This window comes from Thamnophis sirtalis, unplaced genomic scaffold, assembly GCF_051295495.1.
Source record: "Thamnophis sirtalis isolate CommonGarterSnake01/CBP01778 unplaced genomic scaffold, rThaSir2_p1.2 scaffold_1, whole genome shotgun sequence".
Taxonomy (NCBI): domain Eukaryota; kingdom Metazoa; phylum Chordata; class Lepidosauria; order Squamata; family Natricidae; genus Thamnophis; species Thamnophis sirtalis.
The window spans coordinates 125,071,714-125,092,639 of NW_028261381.1; the positions used below are offsets into that span (position 1 = coordinate 125,071,714).

A 20,926-nucleotide genomic window follows, 5' to 3' on the forward strand; every position below is an offset into this window, starting at 1 on the left:
ATCACGAAGGCCTCTCAAATGATCCCTCAAGAATTCGTTTCTTCTCTTTAAATGTAAACACTTCATGCTGTAGCTATTATGTCATAATGGTCCATTTTGTTCATCTTAACAAGACTAGACACGCACAAGTAACCCGTGGTGTTGAGTGAGTACTGCTTTATAGTATCAATCATCTTGAGCCTGAAGTTCTCTCTGTTGACTATAGGGCAAGGCAGATGTTCAGCTGGAAACCTTCAGCTATTAGGGTTAAGTACTAGCCACAGAACTGTTTTCTTTGGCTAGCCAAATTTTTTTTCGAGGCTTCATGTAGCCAGTGGTCATGTCTATTACTTGCTGCAGACTCCAGTGTTTAGACTTGCAGAATTCTACAGTCTATGCAAGTGTTAGACCACTGAGCTCTCTTTCTTCTGTTATAATTGAAAATATTAAATCTAGTTTCATATTCAAACATAAAGAGAAGTGATTCATGTAGCAAAAGCATGCGCCTGCACATTTTGCATGTTTGAAAAAAAAGTGATATAACAGTGCAATCTCACCTGTGCCTACACATAGAAGTAAACCACAAAATATATGACTTTGATTGGGATGCTGACTTGGAAATCCTGTTGAAAGGGATTTCTGGGGAAGAAATCGTGAACTGAAGATCATTTCATTCAAACTGGATTCAATGACCATGACAGATTAAAGAGCTGGCAAGTGGACTGGCTCTTTGTAATCCCTTTTAGGACAAGGAATGGACTTGAAATTGCCCACAAATGTTCCATACAGTTGTTCCTTGCAAGGAGATTGCAAAACAAAAGTCTCTTGTCAATTTGGAGCTGTGGAAGACGAGGGAAAATTATCTTTGCTCAAACTATGGTTCTCATTTTTACAGACTCTATAGGAATCTTTGAATTGACAGCTTTTATAGCTCCAGGTAAGTGTCCTTCAATCGTTAGCAAAAGAAACTTTAAATACAAGTTTAAATACAAGTTTGGAATAAGCAGCGAAAGGGTAGTTAGAACTTTGATTTTGGAAAGATACAAATGGACTAAGGGTGCAGATAGATTTGAAATAAGAATTTGGAGCTAAAGATTACAATTAAAGGAGAAGAACACTTAAATTGGTTTATTGATATAGAATGGAAAAATATCTTAACACTGGCTATAATGAAGTTAATTTTAATAGTGTTTGCTGTTACAGTTTAAAGATGTAATAAAACGGGAATATTATTTACTGGACAAAAATGAAACTGATTGAAAGTGGATTTAAAAATGATAAGCTACAAGAATAATGTGGAAAAAGATGTCATGTTACTGGTAGATATAAAAAAAGCCAGCTGATGTCCTAATAATTAAAGGGATATACAAATAACAAACCAAGAGAGTGACCTTGGTAATTTTCTTATATTGAATATACAAAAGAGAATGGTTAAAGCTTTGAAAAAAATTGTGGGAAAGAACAAAGAAATGAAAAGAAATCAAGTTCTGGGACATTAAAATAATATTTGAAATGATTAAAGATCAAGATTGTTAAAAGCAAAAGGAATGAATATAAAGTTGTTTTAGTTGATCAAGGATACAGTAGATATGTTATTCTCTAGTAATCCTTAATGCACATTTGCTGACCAGTACTGAAGAATAAGGTGTTAAGGATTTGTTTACAGGTAGTTCTCAACTTATAACCACAATTGAGCCCAAAATGTATGTTGTTAGGTGAGAAATTTGTTGAGTTTTACCCTATTTTATGACTTTTCTTGCCACATTTGTTAAGTGAATTGCTGCAGTTGTTACATTAGTAACATGGTTGTTAAGTGAAACTGATTTCTCGTTGACTGTACTTGTTGGAAGGTCGCAAAAGGGGAACCGCATGACTCCAGGACACTGCAACGGTTATAAATGTGAGTCAGTGGTCAAGCAGCTGAATGCAAATCACATGACCTTGGGGTGCTGCAATAGTCATAAGTGTGAAAAATGGTCAAAAGCCACTTTTCTTTAGTGCTGTTGCAACTTTGAACAGTTACTAAACGAACTGTTGCAAGTCGAGGACTACTTAAAGAGATAAGAGATCTGATATGGGAAGACAAGATCATTTATTGTATTTTAAAAATGAAGATACTGCAAGTTACTAAAAATTTTATACTTGTTTAGATGATTATAATACTTGTTGGCTTTTCTTTTTCTTTATTATATCCTTATGCTTTATTTTTATTTTCTGCAGTATTTTTATTTAATTTTTAAATTTCTTTTAGTTTGCATTTTTTATTTTTTAATTGTAATTTCTAATAAAATTATTATATTAAAAAGTCATTCCACTGAAAGAAGTTAGATTTAAATCTAAACTGAAATCTAAAGGAGCCGAGGTGGCGCAGTGGTTAGAGTGCAGTACTGCAGGCCACTTCAGCTGACTGTTATCTGCAGTTCAGCAGTTCTAATCTCACCGGCTCAAGGTTGACTCAGCCTTCCATCCTTCCGAGGTGGGTGAAATGAGGACCCGGATTGTTGGGGGCAATAGGCTGACTCTGTAAACCGCTTAGAGAGGGCTGAAAGCCCTATGAAGCGGTATATAAGTGTAACTGCTAAACAGCATGGTTAATATTAATCATGTTTTTCTATCACATTCTGCAAAGGTTATAGGCCCAGGAAAAAAAGCAAGTCTTTCTAGTCATTAAAAGTAATATTTGTTTGGGATTGAGGTTACTATCAAATTATTTTAAGATGAGGTTGAAAATATACTTAAAGACATGTTGGAAACAAAGTACAGCAAAAAGCTATGTATGTAAATGTATTTTATTTTTGAATTTTGAACATGCTAAATTAACAACAAAATAGAGAAATATCAGATTTCCTCTGAAGATTTTTAATTCCTGCATTGGAAACATTTACTACATAACAAAACATTTTGTTGACATGAAGTACTTACGAATATTTTTAAAAAGCCAGTATAATATAATCTAAGCAAATTTTTTACATGATTATGTCAACATGAATATCTTTAAAAAATGCTAAAATATCTCCATCTGTCTTGCACATAATATGCCTCAAACATCAATATAAAAATATTTTTTTAAAAAATAATTCAATTATCTCACTTTTCTTTGAAATTTTGAGAAATAGTTTTTAAAATCTATATTTCATAGCCATCTTTTGGCATTATAGTCTTTTGAATACAGTTTGCATTATAAATCAGTAATATGAAATATCAAATGATAGAGATATCTTACATGGAAAACAAAATGCAGTTTCAAATATTTGATGAGAGCAAATATTAAAAACCTTAAAACCAGAAGCCATAGAAAAGTAGAATCGTTTTCATAGCCAGACTGTGCTCTGTACAGAGGAAACCTGAAGGGTAGGGGCTACCACTAACAAGGACCTGTCTCTAATGCCTGTTACTTTAAAGGCCATAATGGTGGGCCAGTAAGTAGGTCTTCCGAAAATAATTTTAAAATGCCAAATGATAATGTTGTTTGGAGTTTTAAAGCACCGAAGTATTTCAACTTGAGTAAAACATGAACTGACAAGGAGCCCAGTTGATGCAGAATGAATGGAATACAATACTTCATTTGACTGTCCAGCTTCAAGAAGGATGGGAATCATTAATTTATTTTATCAGCTCAATTGTTAGAGTAATATTCAATAGCAGCTCCAAGCAACATGTAACACAATCATCTGTAAGGAGGGCATACTTAATAATACAATCAGTAATAGAGTTACAGGTACTTGATAGAAGTACAACTCCATCCAACTATTTGGTGCTATTTAGTGGTCATCTGGATTTTTGAAGCCCAGATCTGATAGCCCAGATATTATGAGTTGTTCACTTCATCAAACATGATAGCAACTCCAATTAAATTTAGTGGTACTCAATTCTGAGTTTAACTCTCCTCCTCACCAGATTCAGGAATCTAAATATAAGACTGGACTCTAAAATTAAGATCTCAATTTATAACAATTTTATAATGTTTATTTATTTATACCCTGCCTTTTTATTTTTATAAAGAACTCAGGGTTAGTAATATACTAGTAATATACTAATACTCCTTTCTCTTCCTATTTTTCTCCATAACAATAACCCTATGAAATGAATTGGTTGAGAGAGTGTGACTGGCATAACGTCACCTAGCTGGTTTTTAGCCTTAAGGTGAGACTAGAACTTACAGTCTTCTGGTTTTTAGGCAGGCATCTTCAACAACAGATTTGTTCAATCAATGAGCCAAGGAGAGAGAGTTCAAATTAACACTTTTAATTTGCTTGACATACATACATTATATTCTTTTAAAATACTTAATGGGATAGGTATCTGGGTTGAAATATATCATCTTTTTTTCCTGAAGAATATTTACTACTACTCGCCTTCAATAACCAAGGGCATTCATTTCCCACCATTGTACAATTATCCCTTCTTTTCTAAGCCTATAAATAGGGATGCACATATTTTTTAAAAAATGATAGGAATTGTTTTACATTATTTTCAGTCTGAAATTAGTACTTTTGGTCACCAGTTTTCTTGAAGCCACCCGTAAACATATTCATAAACCAGCAGCATCACTGCACCACCTAGAAAGAAAGAATGTTTTGAAGTACAACATTTAAGAAGTAACACATGATGGAAGGAATTATGACTTTTCTATACCAATCAGTTGAAATTATTTGGAAACAAAGTAATGTTTGGATCTTGCAGAAGCTGGCAGCTTGATGGGAATTTGTTTAATGAGAACATTAAACAAATGCAGAACATTAGATTATATAATGTTTTAAAAACTATAATACAAAATTTTCTATGCTTACTTGACTCATGAATATTTGTGATGGAAAATCAAATAGGTTTTCATATTTTTTTTCTTTCAGTTCTACACATACCACATTTTGGTGCAGAACTTTGTATACACACAATATGTAGTATACACACAATGTGTATGTACTATGAGGGAGAAGCCATCCAAATGCAGCAAAGCTTTCTTAAATCCAGAGCATAAATGTATTCACTGAGTCTAAAGCCAAGTTCATCCAGCTGTCACTTTACAACAGACTGGGTGAATTTATCTCATGGGAAAAGTTAGGTACATCTATTAGTTACTTCCTGGGTAGAATAAACTTTTAATAAAGGGAATCTCTATTGTAAAAATATTGGGAGAAACTATTTTGTACACATCACCTCTAATAGGTATTTCAAATGAAACACTCTTGACAGATTTTTTTGAGATTATGCCTTTGTATGCCTTTGTATATGATGTTCATTAGCTAGTGAGTAAGCCAACACAAAGACAAAAACATTCTGTGTTTATTTAGAAGGTGGTAATAGTTTCCTTGTGGTCTTCATCAAAGCTGATTAAAGACAAAGTAAACTGGAAGTTTATTATCCTTGGAAGATAATTCCAGTTTCCATTATGTAATCTGATCTAATCTAATGACCGCAGTGGTCAACCTACATAGGAATATTCATATCAGATAAATAAATGAAATAAATTTTGCTGGTTCTGGTTTAAACTTCGCATGCTAATAATGCATAATCTGGGGAGCAAAGTGTCCTTCTTTAATGACCACTGGTACAGCAGCTGTTTGAATTCATGATGGCACTGAATGAGTGGTGGTTATAACAGTTCCTTGCAGTTACGGTTGTTACCGAATCCCTCAGTCACATGATAGAATAGAATGACAGAGTTGGAAGGGACCTTAGAGCTCTTCTAGCCCAACCCCCTGCTTAGGCAGGAAACCCTACACTACTTCAGACAAATGGTTATCTAATCTCTTCTTAAATATTTTCAGTGTTGGAGCATTTAAAACTTCTGGAGGCAAGCTGTTCCACTGATTAATTGTTCTAACTGTCAGGAAATTTCTCCTCAGTTCTAAGTTGCTTCTCTCCTTGATTAGTTTCCACCCATTGCTTCTTGTTCTACCCTCAGGTGCTTTGGAGAATAGTTTGACTCCCTCTTCTTTGTGGCAACCCCTGAGATATTGGAACACTGCTATCGTGTCTCCCCTAGTCCTTATTTTCATTAAACTAGACATACCCAATTCCAGCAACCGTTCTTCATATGTTTTATCTTCAAGTCCCCTAATCATCTTTGTTACTCTTCTCTATACTCTTTCTAGAGTCTCCACATCTTTTCTACATTGTGGCAACCAAAATTGGATAGAATATTGCAAGTGTGGCCTTACCAAGGCATTATAAAGTGGTATTAACAATTCATGTGATCTTGATTCTATCCCTCTGTTTATGCAGCCTAGAACTGTGTTGGCTTTTTTTGCAGCTGCAGCACACTGCTGGCTCATATTGAAATGGTTGTCCACTAGGACTCCAAGATCCCTCTCACAGTTACTACTATTGAACAAGGTACCACCTATACTGTACCTTTGCATTTTGTTTTTCTTGCCTAAATATAGAACTTTACTTTCTAAGTTTGTGACTTTAAGATTGTGAGTTGCAACCTTCTTTGCTGGCTTCTGATAAGCAAAGTAAATAGGGAAGCTGGTAGGAAGTTGCTAGTAAAAGTCACATAAGGGCCTTGTTTAATGGTCCTCGCTTACTGGCAGTGGAGACTTCTGGAACTGTTGTTAAGTGGTGCAGTCATGTGTTGTTGTTTTTTTAACTTATGACCACATCACCCAATGATGCAGCTTCTGGTCCTAATTAAGGACTGTTTGTATACAAAATGAGTAAATAAATAACATCTGAACCAATTTTAAAAATTCAGGATCAGATAAATATATCCATGTTAATATTTTTACTAAGACAATCTTCTCCAACTATGTGCCTTTCAAATGTGTGGATTTGAACCTTTATAAATGGCCATGTTGGCTAGGAAGCCCTGAGAATCCATCTATTTGGAGGGAGGTCCACATTTTGGAAGGGTGTATTCAGGCACCCAATCTTGGGTATATGTTTCAAAGGGCTGGGGTGGAAACACATTTTTCCCATAAGGAATAATGTTGTGGTCAATAAAGCAGCTGACATCGACAAGTTGAACCTGGTGCATTGAATAACAAAAAAAAGATGAGTACCGGGACACATTTTTCGTGTCAAAATGGGTTGAGTATCAAATTTGATGAGTTTCAAAGCAGTTGAGTATTAAGGTACTACTGTATATACATAGAATTATGATAGGATTAATAGTGAATGAGAAAAGAATTACCTGGTCCTAGCCTCATGATCTTGGGAACCAAGCCTTTGTACAAAGCTAGAAATCTGAAGAAAAACGATGAAAAGTGTCAGTTACATTGATTGGCTTTTCTTAAGAGCCCATCAGTCTGTTGTAACAAAATTTAGACTTAGCTAGCATATGTGGTTCTTTGAAAAGACAACAGATACTGAATTCCTGACAGAATATTTTAGTAAATAGTAGAGAAGTGTTGTCTTCATGCAAGGTTGAAAGCATTTTTTTCTATCCTTTCTTCAACATGTATAATCCTAATAGCTCTCCTTTAACTATGTTGTGATTGAGTTCTCACTTTAGACTATTTGCATACATGAAGTTTGGAATCCTGGTGCTATATTGATGCCATGAATACACTAAGATCATGAAGATCAAGATCAAGAGTGAAGTAATCCTTAGGATGAGTCTGATGCAATACCCTTTTTGATATATGAAGCAGCTTTTTCTGTTCAGTCTATATAGTTTGGATCCAGATATAATCAGGATTTTTTTCAATCTACAATTTTCATTGTGACCTCTAGTTCTGCTTAAAATCAAACCTTCTTGTAACATGGCCTCCACTATCCCTCTTTGCAGAGAGAGTTTGCAGAAATCTCTGTAAGCTTTTCTCCATTTCCAAAGATGTTGACAAGCTGTTTTTCCTCCATCTCAATTTGGGCAAGCAAAATGTTTTTAGTATTTACAATTGAAATAATTAAATATAATCTACTTTGATGTTGGAAAAAAAAAAGACCACCCTTGTCCCAATTCACCAATTGATACTAAGGCGCATAAACTGAATGGTCTGCTGTAGAACACTAGAGTCTTTTCAGAACAATGTAATAAAAAATGTGTTAAATGAAAATTCAGAAAACTCAGGCTAAAGAAAAATATATACTTTTTGAATTGTGAAGTTTTGAAAATGTTTGATATAAAAATATTATGCAGAGAGTTTTTAGGGACCTAATGAAATCTGCAGGGACGCGGCGGCTCAGTGGCTAGGGCGCTGAGCTTGTCAATCAGAAAGGTCGGCGGTTTGGCGGTTTGAATCCCTAGTACTGCAGAACGGTGTGAGCTTCCATTACTTGTCCCAGCTTCTGCCAACCTAGCAGTTAAAAAGCATGGGAAAATGCAAGTAGAAAAAATAGGAACCATTTTTGGTGGGAAATAACACAGTTCTGTGCGTCTTCAGCATTTAGTCATGCCAGCCACATGACTATGGAGACGTCTTCGGACAGTGCTGGCTCTTCAACTTTGAAATGGAGGTGCGCACCGCCCCCTAGAGTCGGGAACGACTAGCACATATGTGCGCGGAGAACCTTTAACTTTACCTAATGAAATCTGAAATGTTGCATATTACAAATCTCCAATATGATTTTATGAACAAGCCAGATTCTGAATATTTACTACTGAAATGAATACTTTACCCTTCTTCTTTATAAACGGTTGCCATTGTTTTAAAACAGGTCCTGTACTTGATTTCTCCAGGCACAGGTTGTGGTCCTTGAATCCTACTCTTTGCAACATCAAAAGGGATGTTAATAATTGAGGCTATTGTTCCTGAGGCTAGCCCAATTGCAAATTTTCTCAGAAACTCCAACGTTGGATCCTGGATAAACAAATAAGCAAACCAAAAAAACAGCTGAGAGAAAAGGAGGAATAGAAAGACTCTGGGTTGGAGAAAGAGAATGACTGACATAAAATGAACCAAGTTAAAATAGGAACAGAAGCACCTCAATTGGTTAAAGACTATGAAATAATATGCATTTAATCAGAAAGCTTGAATGATACGACACACTCCTACTATTTTAGTGGAACGCATTAGGACTTCCAATGCCAGGACTCCTTTTCTTGACAATCCGATTGGCTATGTTTTTACACATGGTCTAAATTGCTGAAGTACACATTTCCTCACACAGGATTTATAAACACAGTTCATAAAAGCAAGACCAGTTCGGCATATGGGGATGATTTGTATAATTGGGCTTCACAATGTACTTAGTATTACTGTATCAAAACGGGAGAAATCTAAGCACACTATTAGCTAATTGGCCAGAATATTTTACAAATGACAGCAACTTCCACCATGAAGCCTACTAAAATGCTCATTTGTGCATTGGACCCCCAAATGTTAAATTAAATAAAGGCTAATCTCGGTCTGCTGCCTTCCTCCAGGTTTTTTTTTTCTTAACATTTAGCTTTGCGTGTAGCTGATGCACTGTACCGAGGGGGCCTGGCTTCCTGCTATTACCAATCCAGCAATGGTAGAATTGCAGAGCAGATTTCTATGCCCTTCTGTATTCTCTTCAGCCGATTCGCTTTGTGAGTTACAGTAGTAACTCACAAAGCGAATTGGCTGAAGAATGTACAAAACGTTTTGTCCAAAGCCTACAATTTTGCCCTGCTTTGAAAAATTCAGAAACTAGCCGTACAATAAAGCCAGTGTTGAAACAACAGCTTTCTGCATGTGCTGACACAATCCAGCAGTCCGTGCTTTCTCAGATGGCCTTCCTACCTAGGATCTTAGTTTACTGAGAATAACATTTCCTTAATAAAGTTTTAATCTCATGTGTGTGAATACTGGATACTTCAAATCAATTCTGTTATGCTAAATTTCCTATGGAGCCTCTTATATAACTTTAAAAAATTCTTTTTTAAATGGAAAAATAAATTAATACCAAGCTAAGATGAAATAATAAGAAAGGTTATGGACTATGCCGAAATGGACAAATTAATAAAAGAAATCCAGGGAAAAGAAGAAACAGAATATTACCAGATATGGGATAAATGGTCTAGGTGGATGGAGGAAAGAAACAAGGATCAATGAAAGAAGTCAATAAAACCCAAAGATAGTAGTTAATAGTTAAGGAGAATATATATATTCTTTCACCCTGGCTTTGCTGATAACGGATAAGAGCCTGTGGCCTAATGGCTAAGAAGTCTGCCTAGTATGTAATATAGCCCAGGTTCAAATCCCAGTAAGGGTATGGCTAGCTGATGAGAGCTAAATAGCTTGAAATAGATCTATACTAGTCTCCCTTTATTTATTTATCAGCACAAATAAAAAAAACAACCCACATATATATATATTTATATATATATAAAGTCACAAACCCTGGTATTCCCCAATTATGGGAGGAAGCTAACACAAATAAAACACACACACACACACACACACATATATATATATATACATATATACATACATACACACACATATATACATATATACATTTATACATACATTTATTTATATATATATATATTTATCAGCACAAATACAACATATATATATATATATACACACACACACACATACATACACATACACACACACACATACATACACACACACACACACACACATACACACTCAAGAGTTTAAATTTACTTGAGGTAATCACCCAATATAACAGATACATGACTAAAATAAGAGGGTTAAAATGGTGAAATGCAAATGATATATTAGAAGGGGAAATAACATAAGGAGAATTGTATCAATTTGTAATTGCTATTAGAAAGAACAGAAAGTTCCTGTTTGTACTGTATTGTGTAAATGTAGTGTATGTCTAAGTTTGGTGTGTGTGTATTTTTTATGTTTGTAAATAAATTTAATTTTTTTTTTTAAAAAAAATCTTTTTCCGTTTTGTGTGATGCAAGTACCGAAAAGGCCCTGCATGTCTTTCAAATGTATGGGTAATTTGCTGAATGAAGGTCCTTCAATACAAACTTTCCCAACCTGGTCTCTTTCCAGATGGGTTGAACTCCAAGTCACATTGCCCTCACATTGCCCATATTAGTTGGAGCTGATGACAATCCATAGTAGGGCACCATATAGAGAAAAATATCTTAGAGCAGCCTCATGGAAGAGGATTCCAGATTTAGTGTGCTCCTTAATTCTCAAAAGCTGAGCAAAAATGGACAATCAAACCTAATACATTTTCCATATCTTACAAATGGTCTTACTACCATTTTGTCTTGGAAATGTCCCAATTAACTTCTAAAAAACATATACAATTTGATCTATCAATACTGGAATTTGTATTTCCAGGACTCAATTTTCAATGCCCTATCCCATGGGGACAATAGTTTCAATGCAAATCTAGTTTTCAAGAATCGCATATACTGCAAACTTTCCAATTCTTCCTATTAGGAGGTCTTGTCGCCTCCTATTTATGTTCCTTTGTGAGCCTAGCAACGGTTTCATTATTATGGCAGACATATTCTTCTAGTAAATATAACACAGTGCAGTTATAGGTTAAAGGGCAAATACAAGTTAAAGGGTGTTTGGAGTTCAAACACTAGGTAATGTTTGCTTGGTACACTTATTTGTGGCTCTGATGAAATCCATTTGTTCACAGGTACATTAACTTATCTTATGTAATACTATAGTGCAGTTTTTAAAAAGTCCACCTCTGTCACATAAGGTACTCTGTAGCCTTAAGACAAGCCATTTGCCCTCTTAGATCAACACTGTACTTCCAAGGAGAGCCAACTAAATGTCTTGAACATGTTTGTTTATGTTAGCTATCATTATACTTTTAATTTTCAAGGCTGCTCATGCTGATGGCCTTGGGAGGCTTAAAGGAAGTTAAAAGAAGAAATAACAGCTAGTACAAGAATAAGTAATAAATGATCATGTTGGGAGTAAAAAATCAGTTCAAGTAGTGGATTCAAATCATTTCTTGGTCAGGTGTCTGGGAAAAGAGTCAGACCTTCAGGTTTTCTTAAAGGAAGTAGGGTAAGAGTCACAGAGATCTTGGGTTTAGGTCAGGGGTGAGATCTGACAGGCTTAACAACCAGTTTCATGCGCATACGCTACGACGTGCACTCTGTGTGTGTGCACCAGAGGTGGGTTCCTGCCAGTTCTAACCTCTTCTATAGACGAGGTTCCACAAATCTATTGTGCCATTTAGAACCAGTTCCAGATCCTCCCCACCTCCCCGTCTGCACCACACTTGCCTCACATCGCTGCTCACTGATAGGCTGGCTCACCAATCACCCCGCCCGCCTCTAAGAGTCCTATCTAAACCTTAAAGTCTTAAAGCTGTCAAGTCTGAACACCCTTGAATTTTTTTTTCTAAAGGGTTAGGGGTGTAACTTGACAGCTTTAAGACTTGCACATTTCAATGCCAGAGTTCCTGAGCCAACATGACTGGAGGAGGAATTTTGGGAGTTGAAGTCCACAAGTCTTAAAGCTGCCAACCCCTGGGGGTTTTTTTCTTAAGAGTTAGGGGTGCAAGGGTTTTGTAACTTGACAGCTTTAAGACTTGTGTGCTTCAAATGCCAGTTTTTGAGCCAACATTTGGTTGCTAAGCAAGAGCGTTATTAAGTGAGTTTCAACACATTTTATAAGTTGGCCATGCCCACCCAGTCACATACCGGCCAAGCCACTTCCACTCAGTCACATGGCTGGCAAGCCACTCCCATCTGGTCACAATCCCAGCCCTAGTTTAGATGTAAGATGTGAGAGCACTATTATTTCTTTTGGAAGGTCCATAGGACCAGCTTTGGAAAAATGGAAGTTATGGAACGATTTGGGTCTCACCTGTAGTAATCTCAGTTTTTTCAACTGTTTGAAAAAACGTTGGAACAATATCTGTATCTCAGATAGGTCGGGAAATAATTTAAAATAATATACATACCTTATTGGCAGGAATGATGTTTTTCACATTGAAGTAGAATCCAAAATAGACCATATTAAAAACTCCATGACGTCCCAAAGTAGCAGACAGCCCTTTGTTGAGTCCACGCAGACCCCACCCATTGGCCTGAATAATTTGGTGAGCTTTAGCAAAGGTGGATGGTTGCTATACAAATAAAGCAAAGGACAAAAGTCATTCATTATTTTTAATTTTTCATCATGAGCAATAAAATCAATCATGTTTTTTATTCATTATTTTCCCATAAACAGACACTATCTATTCAAAACAAACATTTTTTCCCCTAAACAACTACTCAATTATCCCATCCTCATTCATTTTTGGGTCTCTGAATGGCTCCCTCATTTTTTCTTTACTTTCTAATTTTTCAATTTTTCATTTTCAATTTCTAATATTTTTCCTCCTTAGTACAATTTATCCAGACCTTGCTGAGTTTTTCCCCAACTTCATCTTTTGTTCTTTTAGTAACATTTAATGGACTGTAACATTGAATATTATGAGTCAGTGGATTCTGATTTCATATATATCCAAAATAATCTAGGATGAACCAATTCACATTTTCTGATGTACACTTTAGCTTTTCATTATACCTTCACTTCCCTGGATATTTGGCAAAGCAAGACCACTTTCATTTGGATACTTCCCTTTTCTCTTAATTTCACAGACAGACAAATTATATCTATGTGACTTTCATTCATTTCCTTCTTTAACCCGTCCTATTTATCATTTATTCCTTGTATGTTCCAAGTGACAAAAGCAATTGGACTTTGTTTTTTCCCTTTGAAAACATTTTTGTTTCTCATCTAAGAACTGAAGAAGCTTCTTGGATGAGAAATGAAAATATTTTCAAAGGAAAAGAACACAAAAAAAGTCTAGTTGCCTTTTGGGAAAAGCACCTTTGGAACAAGGTTCAGCATGAATTCAAGTCCAGTTGCACTTGTGCTCCATGTGGCATTCCTGTTAACAATAAAAACAATAAAGCTGAGTTTGGGCGTATTTTGGTTAATGCCTCATGCATGGACAAAGCCCAGGTTTATTCCAAGTGGGCATATATTGCGGTGCAAACTGGGACCTCTAATCTAGAGACTACTTTGCAAGTCCACATATGGCTGCCTGCATATTGTTTCCTGTATTTTCCCAGCTAGGAGGTTTATGCATCATACTGATATATACTTAGATTGTCTAGGTCCTTAAGCTTTCAAAATTCCAACCCAGGCCAATGCATTAATGTGGAAGATGTTTTTTAAATTATTGTCTAGCCCAGGTAAATATTTTTTCTATCAAGGTTTTATTTGCTTAGTTTTGTTGTTCACTAAAGTTATATTTGTGTAATCAAATATTTAATTAGAAAGGCAAAATATGACCGTCACAAGGATGCTTATACAGGGAAATAAAGACCATTTTGACTACAGCTCTTTAAACGATGCTAATTTCATCATGTATTCATTTGTTTAATGACAAAATGTCATCGAAATAAATCACTCAAATAAATCTTGCCAAGTCATCTGGTTTCTGCTTATTCAGGTGACAGTCAGGTTGGATATTCCTTTAATATATTGCTTCATTTTTATTTACATATGTTTGCCAGGTATTTATAACTTGGTCTGGTAAAAAACAGAGGAGACTTTGACTTAATTATGGAAGCTCACCATTAGTTGAGCCATGAATTAAACCAGACACTCTCAATTCAAGATAACAGATTCCTTCTACTGGATGAAAGATTATCAGGAAATGCTAAGGTTGTAGATCAAATTGAGAAGTAAAAAAATGCACCCCAGAAGGTGACAATGTAAGGTCACGTCTGCACTACTGCTGGAGAACTGCAAGGTTGTCGTTATGTAGTTACCAGGAGTCAAACTAATTTTGAGAGAGACTCTACCTTATCCATTTGAAAGAGGGAACCCCCATTTGTAGTATATTGTTTTGAACTCCTAGAAGAATTAACATAGTCCCATTATAGCAATTATTATATTGCTCTGATCATATTTGAGTGCTGCAGAGATTTGCTAGTGAAAGTACTCTTGAGTATTTAGCTCATCTTGAAACATATGAATCAGAAAATAATAATTTTGAGTTTTCGGTACTAGTTAATTATGGACTTAAAGCAGGACTCTACTGACAAATTTTAATCCAGTCCAGATTGTACTATTCATTTTTTATGACTTCAGCAAGAGAAAAAAAAGCCCTTTAGTATATTCATCATTTTGCTTGTCAATAAATTTGTGGATTACATTTTATTAAATTATGTATTCTTATTAAGTGAATTTTGTAGCTACCCTAAAAAATTAAGACTGCAAAACTACCTTGCCAATTACCATGACCTTCAATAAGGCCTGCTAGTGTTTTAAATTAAAAAAAAAATAGGAAAGGATTTTTTACCCCTTTTCTCTCTTTCCTTTTCTTTACAAAATTCTTGAACATATTCAAACATGTCAAGACGTATTGTTCACAGAGAGGTTCATTTCTATTGCATTTGAAGTCAAACACCATGTTTATTTACTTAAGAACCCTGTAGAGAAATCATGAGGAACAGCAGAATTATTAAGTTTCAGAAGGGGGTTGTGAAGTTCCCCTGTGAGTTTCTTTACGTTCCTCAATTAGAAATGCACTTGCTATCTGGACTCCAAAGCAGACCTTCTGAGATGGAAAGGTTCTACTTTAGAAAGTTGTTTCCTAGGCCAGGGTTGTTTTAAAACTATTTAAGTATGTCTCTTTGGCATGTGTCATGTTATCAGATTGCAACTTAAATCCACAACCTCAAATACAGTATATTTTTAATAATTAAATTTGGTAGAAAACTGTGGGACCTGTGCTGGGAATACTTCTGAATAGTTTTGAAAATGCAACTGGTATTAATCTATTTGCAAGAGTGAAAACGGACTAGAGGGACCCTTAATTACCTCTATTGTTGTAAGAGTAAGGAGAGAAATCACTGCTGAAGGTAGTAGTGCCAAAGGGGCATTTCATCCCAAAGTGAGTATCACTCATAGGTATGGCAAGTTTGACCTTCAAACACAGGGGAAATTAGAATAGTATCTAAAAAAATAAAATAAAAATATTTAGATACGGTTTAGATGATGGACAGAAGCAATCTCTGAAATTTTTACTTCAGAAGGCTAAATAAGAATTGTACACACAAGAGGATGGGGCACAGTTTTTGCCCTCCTTACTGTGTCACATAGCTTTCTATTTAAAATTCGGGAAATTTAAAAGTAGTTTGTGAGAAGATGCATTTATAATTCAAAAAGACGAACTGACTGACTGACTAACTAAATATAATCTCAGCTGAAAATTCCCAGGCTTTTAAGTACACATAGAAAGTGCATTTTGAATCTGTTTAATTGGTCTTTTTTAATGTTACTTTCATCAAAATCATAATTGACTCCTGGCAACTGCCTAGATAAGTCCCTGCAGTTGTGTTGGGAAGGTTTCAGAAATGGCTTGCCATTGCCAACTTCCTAGGGTTAAGAGAGTGAGAGTAACTGCTTCCAGGTCATCCAACCGTTTTTTTTGTTCCTAAGCAGGACTAGAACCCATAGAGTCTCCTAGTTTCTAGTCTGGTGCCTTAACTGCTACACCAAACTGCCTTTCTGTTTAGTCCATGCTTAAATATATAATTACTAAATTGTTATTATGTGTGATCAGGAATACAGGGTTGAAAAAATAGATTTTTCCCAATATGTAGAAGTTTATTGATCATTTTTTTGGATAAATCTGATGGTGTGAATATGTGGCAAGATAAATCAACTATGCAGGTTTGGTTCTACTTATGTTGGGTGGCCACAAATAAGAATAAAACAGTATAGTATAGAAGTTATATTTATTAAGCGCAAAAGAATCTCACTATATGTACAGTTGTTAATGAATCAGTTTCTGGCTAGCAGAGGTAATTCCTTTGATGAATTCACACACTCATATCCACTAATTGGTTACATGATAGAGTTAGAATAACCTATTGTCCAAGAAATATGGTAGTTTACTCAGGCTATGACATTTAAACTTCTAATGCTTCTTTCCAATTGTTCATTTTCAATTATACAGAGAATGTTTGGGAAACTCCAGTACAAAATTTTGAAGCAGGTCTTCATTCGAGTACAGCACAGGACTTAGCAAGATAACTTAGGAGGAAAAAAAGCATTTTTTTCCTTTCCCATGTTTTGCTTGTTTCCCCTTCTGATAGAACCTGGAATTCATTTTTCTAAAATTATAGCATAAGATAATCTTCCTAAAACCTCTCTTCTCCCTGCTCCTTCAGTGTATTTTTTTCCTATATTTGATTTGACTTGTCATGTATTTTGATGTGACAACACTTAAACTGGAATCACCACTTATTTTTAACCAACTCAAGAAATCCCCCCTCCCCAGAGCTTAATGAAGATATATACATACAATTCAGCAGTTCCATTCCCCGACATATTGAAAAAAAAAATCCCAGTTACTCTACCTCTTTGAAAGCATCCCGATTCGCCTGGAGGCTAACCTTGACTACTTCAAAAGGGTTAACCACAACTGCTTCTGTTAGCCCGGATCCCAAGCCCGCAACAGCAAACGTCTAAAAGAGTTAAATCAATCAGTTTGCATGTGCTATGGTAAAACATCTCCATACATCACTTTGTAAAACTGAGCATTAAGCTGACTAATATGATGAAAGTGGAGAGACCAATTCTTCTGCAGTAGTATGCCATTCCTAAACAGCTTTCGTCCTTGATTAGATGTTGACAGTTCATGGAGAAAAAAAATCACAAAAGCCACAAACCGCATTCCAAATATTCAAAATAAAATGTCAAAGTCCAATCAACAATGCATTTCCTTTAGCTGGAAAAAAAGCTTTGTGACTGTTTTAAGAAATACATATGGGGGAAAAAGCGTATCATCCTCTTCCTTTTTAGCAAGAAAGCAGTACTGCATCAGGAATACTTTACTCATTATTATGTACATCATGTATTCACAGAAACAATTCTTTATATCACTTACAAGAAGTATATAAAACAAAGAGATAACTCATTAATTCTAATGCCAAGAATATAGAGTATAATGCTGCTATATTCCCAATTAAATGAAACAATTCATTTAAGTATGTTCTCCACAACAAACTTCACAACTGAAGTCACAATTGACTCAGTAGTACTGAGTCAGATGTTCCATTTAAGAAATCAGCCAATACTATGATATCTAAAAAAAGAATACAATGCATTGAAAACTTCCAAAAGCCTACCAGAAAATATTGTACAATAGTTTTACAGGACGCTTATCTTTATTTATATATAGGTAGTCCTTGACTTACAATCATTTGTTTAGTGACTGTTTTAATGTTACAACATCACTGGAAAAAATGACTTACAACTGGCCCTTGCCAGGGGTGGGTTCCAGATTCTTTTACTGCTAGTTTGCTCAGGGACGTGCTTCGGCCGTGTGCACACTTGATGCACGCTATGCGCACATGCACAGTAGTAAAAAATTACTTCTGCGCATGCACAGAAGCAAAAAACAAGATGGTGGTGCCTATGGTGCCCCTGATAGAACTGGTTCGGGGGCATGGGCGACCAAGTTACCACCTACTTGGTTGAACCGGTCCGAAGCAATAGGAACCCACATCTGGCCATTGCACTTATGGCCATTGTAGCATTCCCCACAATGCTGTGATCAAAATTTGGGTGCTTGTCAATCAGCATGTATTTAGAACAGTTGCAGTGTCCTCGGGTCATGTGACCACCATTTCCCAGCAGGCCGCCATCAAGCAAAGTCAATGACCCCATGATTCACTTAACAACTACAGTAATTTGCTTACTATCTATGGCAAAAAGGTCATAAAATTGGGTGTAACTCACTTAACAACTGCCTTGCCTAGCAATGGAAATTGGAATTGGTCCCAATTGTGGTTGTAAGTCCAGTACTACCTGTATTCACACACAGACACACCACAAAATATATTGATGAATCGTTTCAGAGAAATATTTCTTTGGATTCAGCAGCTGTAAGATACTGAAAGTTTGGTATGATTGTGGCTTCAAGGCACACATCCCCCCCCTCCAGTTAGGATTTCTGGAGCACACAACAACATTCCCAAAATACACTTTATCAATATAAACAAATAATATTCACCAGACTTGACAAAAGTCCAGCACAGATTGAGATGGTGCTTAAAACTTATAAAGCAGCAGCAAGACTATTTGTAATTCTTGTATCTTCTATAGAATAAGTTGAAACCTGAAATGAGGATCATTTCAGGAAATGCCTGAGACTCTTTAAATGAGTCAGAGGTAGAAAAATGGGGAAATTGCAATAAATATGTGGAAATAATGAAATGTAAATTTGGCTCAAAACTAAACATACGTATCTGGGAGTATACCATATTACTACTAAGGACAATGGCACTCTGAGCCATTGCATTAGTATCGGTGGAATGGAACATCTGGGTCTTTGTAATTTATAAATTCCTCAGAATAATCTCACAATCTCACATAATCGGCATATTGAATATGATGATGTACATGATCTATATTTTTAGCTGAACCGCTATGATTCAGACTTGTAGTCATCTATGGTTAGTCCGACAAGCAGTGTAAGCTAGGCTCTTCCAATAGAAGAGAAATCTCAAAGCAGAGCTCCTTCCACTTTATCCCCATTGGATAGGTAGACAGTGCACTAGGAGGGGTTATGTGGGATATAGAATGTTGTATGCACCTCCAATACTTTCATGCTAATTGGAAACTCCATCTGTTGAAAGGGGGGTGGCTTGAAATTAGTCCCCTTGATGACCTACTAGGTTGCTTTAGATTGGAGTGAGATCTGGAATTACTTCTCGGGAATTCAGATGTTTCCCTTCACTTTATCATCCTCTTCTTTAAACCAGATAGTCCTTTATAGGAAACTTTGAAATTAGTTCTTTATTGGGATACCGAACCACCAGCTGATATTCTTAATGGAATTGAAGGTCATTGAGGAGCCTTTTTTGTCCTTTTAATATCTCACTATTTATAAATGTCAATCTGCAGTGCTAATCTTCTATGAAGAACATTGACCCTAACCATTTTTAAGAATGGTGATTGGTGAATATATTTTAGTACTTCCCCATCAGAAGGAAGAATTTTGAGGGCTATTTGATGACATGCTTTTTTTTGGCTGAATATCATATCATATACGGAATCCTTTCTCCCCTAAAGTATGGGATGAGGTCTTCTTTTTCTGAGGGCTGTCTTTTAGCGCTTATTTCAGACACATCAAGTTGACACCAGTGGTGTCAAAATTTCAAAAAAATTTGGAACCTCTTCTGTAGGTGTGGCATGCTTTCTGGGTCCACTGGTGGAACCTCTTCTAACCGGTTCGGTAGATTTGACGAACCGGTTCTACCGAATAGGTGCGAACTGATAGGAACCCACCTCTGGTTGACAGCCATGAGAAAAATTCAACTTCTTGAACATTGGAGTACCACAGTTAAGTTAAAATTTTGAAATATCTTCTCAAGTTCCTTGGGCCAAGTGGTTTTGTAGGATTATCCTCTGAGTGAGTTCAGTTAAAGGAGCAACATTATATGACAGTTTAGATGTAATCCTCTATGCCAGTCTATTATTGTTTCAGATTGCTATTTTGTTTTTGGGTTGAATTGATTTGTGAATGGCTTCCATCTTGTCAGTTTGTGTTCTAAAGATTCCTTGAGCTACTTTCAAACTGTGATACCTTATTTTCAGTTGGGCTCATGAGGAGCTGGGCCCTACAACAGTCAGTTATCTTCCTTGCAAACACTTAAATACTTTTCGCAGGTGTGTTAGATGCTTTTGCCAAGTGCTGTTGAAAATGATGATGTCATCTAAATTGACAATAGTATATTTTTCAATTTTCCATGCTTCCCAGAACCCAAACAAGTGTACTTTTCCTTTGCCCAGTTACAGTATCATAGCCAATTTATAAGGCATGATAATTGCAAATTGGACAAGCTCATGCTGCAGTGGTTTTGGAACTCTCTGTGCAATCTGATCATTCAGATATGAAGATCCAGCATGTGGATTACAGGTTGAACACGCCTTGCATTAAGCATTCTTAATCCAGTAACTGCCTGTTGGACTGAAACCATTCATTGATGGGTATTACAGACCGTATATCCCTCCTTTACTCTGCTTAGCAATCAAGCATATGAGATTTGTAGAGATTC

General features: G+C 35.9%; 1 protein-coding gene across 1 annotated transcript in view; it reads right to left on the bottom strand.

Moving 5' to 3' along the window:
* Positions 1-2,785: 2,785 nt before the first annotated feature.
* The window catches only part of SLC25A21 (solute carrier family 25 member 21), a 269,849-nt gene continuing 251,708 nt past the window's right edge, over positions 2,786-20,926 (bottom strand). Inside the window, exons 6-10 of the mRNA XM_087723796.1 lie at positions 17,222-17,329; positions 12,760-12,924; positions 8,542-8,723; positions 7,115-7,167; positions 2,786-4,538 (exon numbers count right to left, since the gene is read on the bottom strand). Coding sequence (XP_087579922.1) covers positions 4,477-4,538; positions 7,115-7,167; positions 8,542-8,723; positions 12,760-12,924; positions 17,222-17,329 — 570 coding nt within the window. The 3' untranslated portion in view covers positions 2,786-4,476. The remainder of the gene's footprint in view (positions 4,539-7,114; positions 7,168-8,541; positions 8,724-12,759; positions 12,925-17,221; positions 17,330-20,926) is intronic.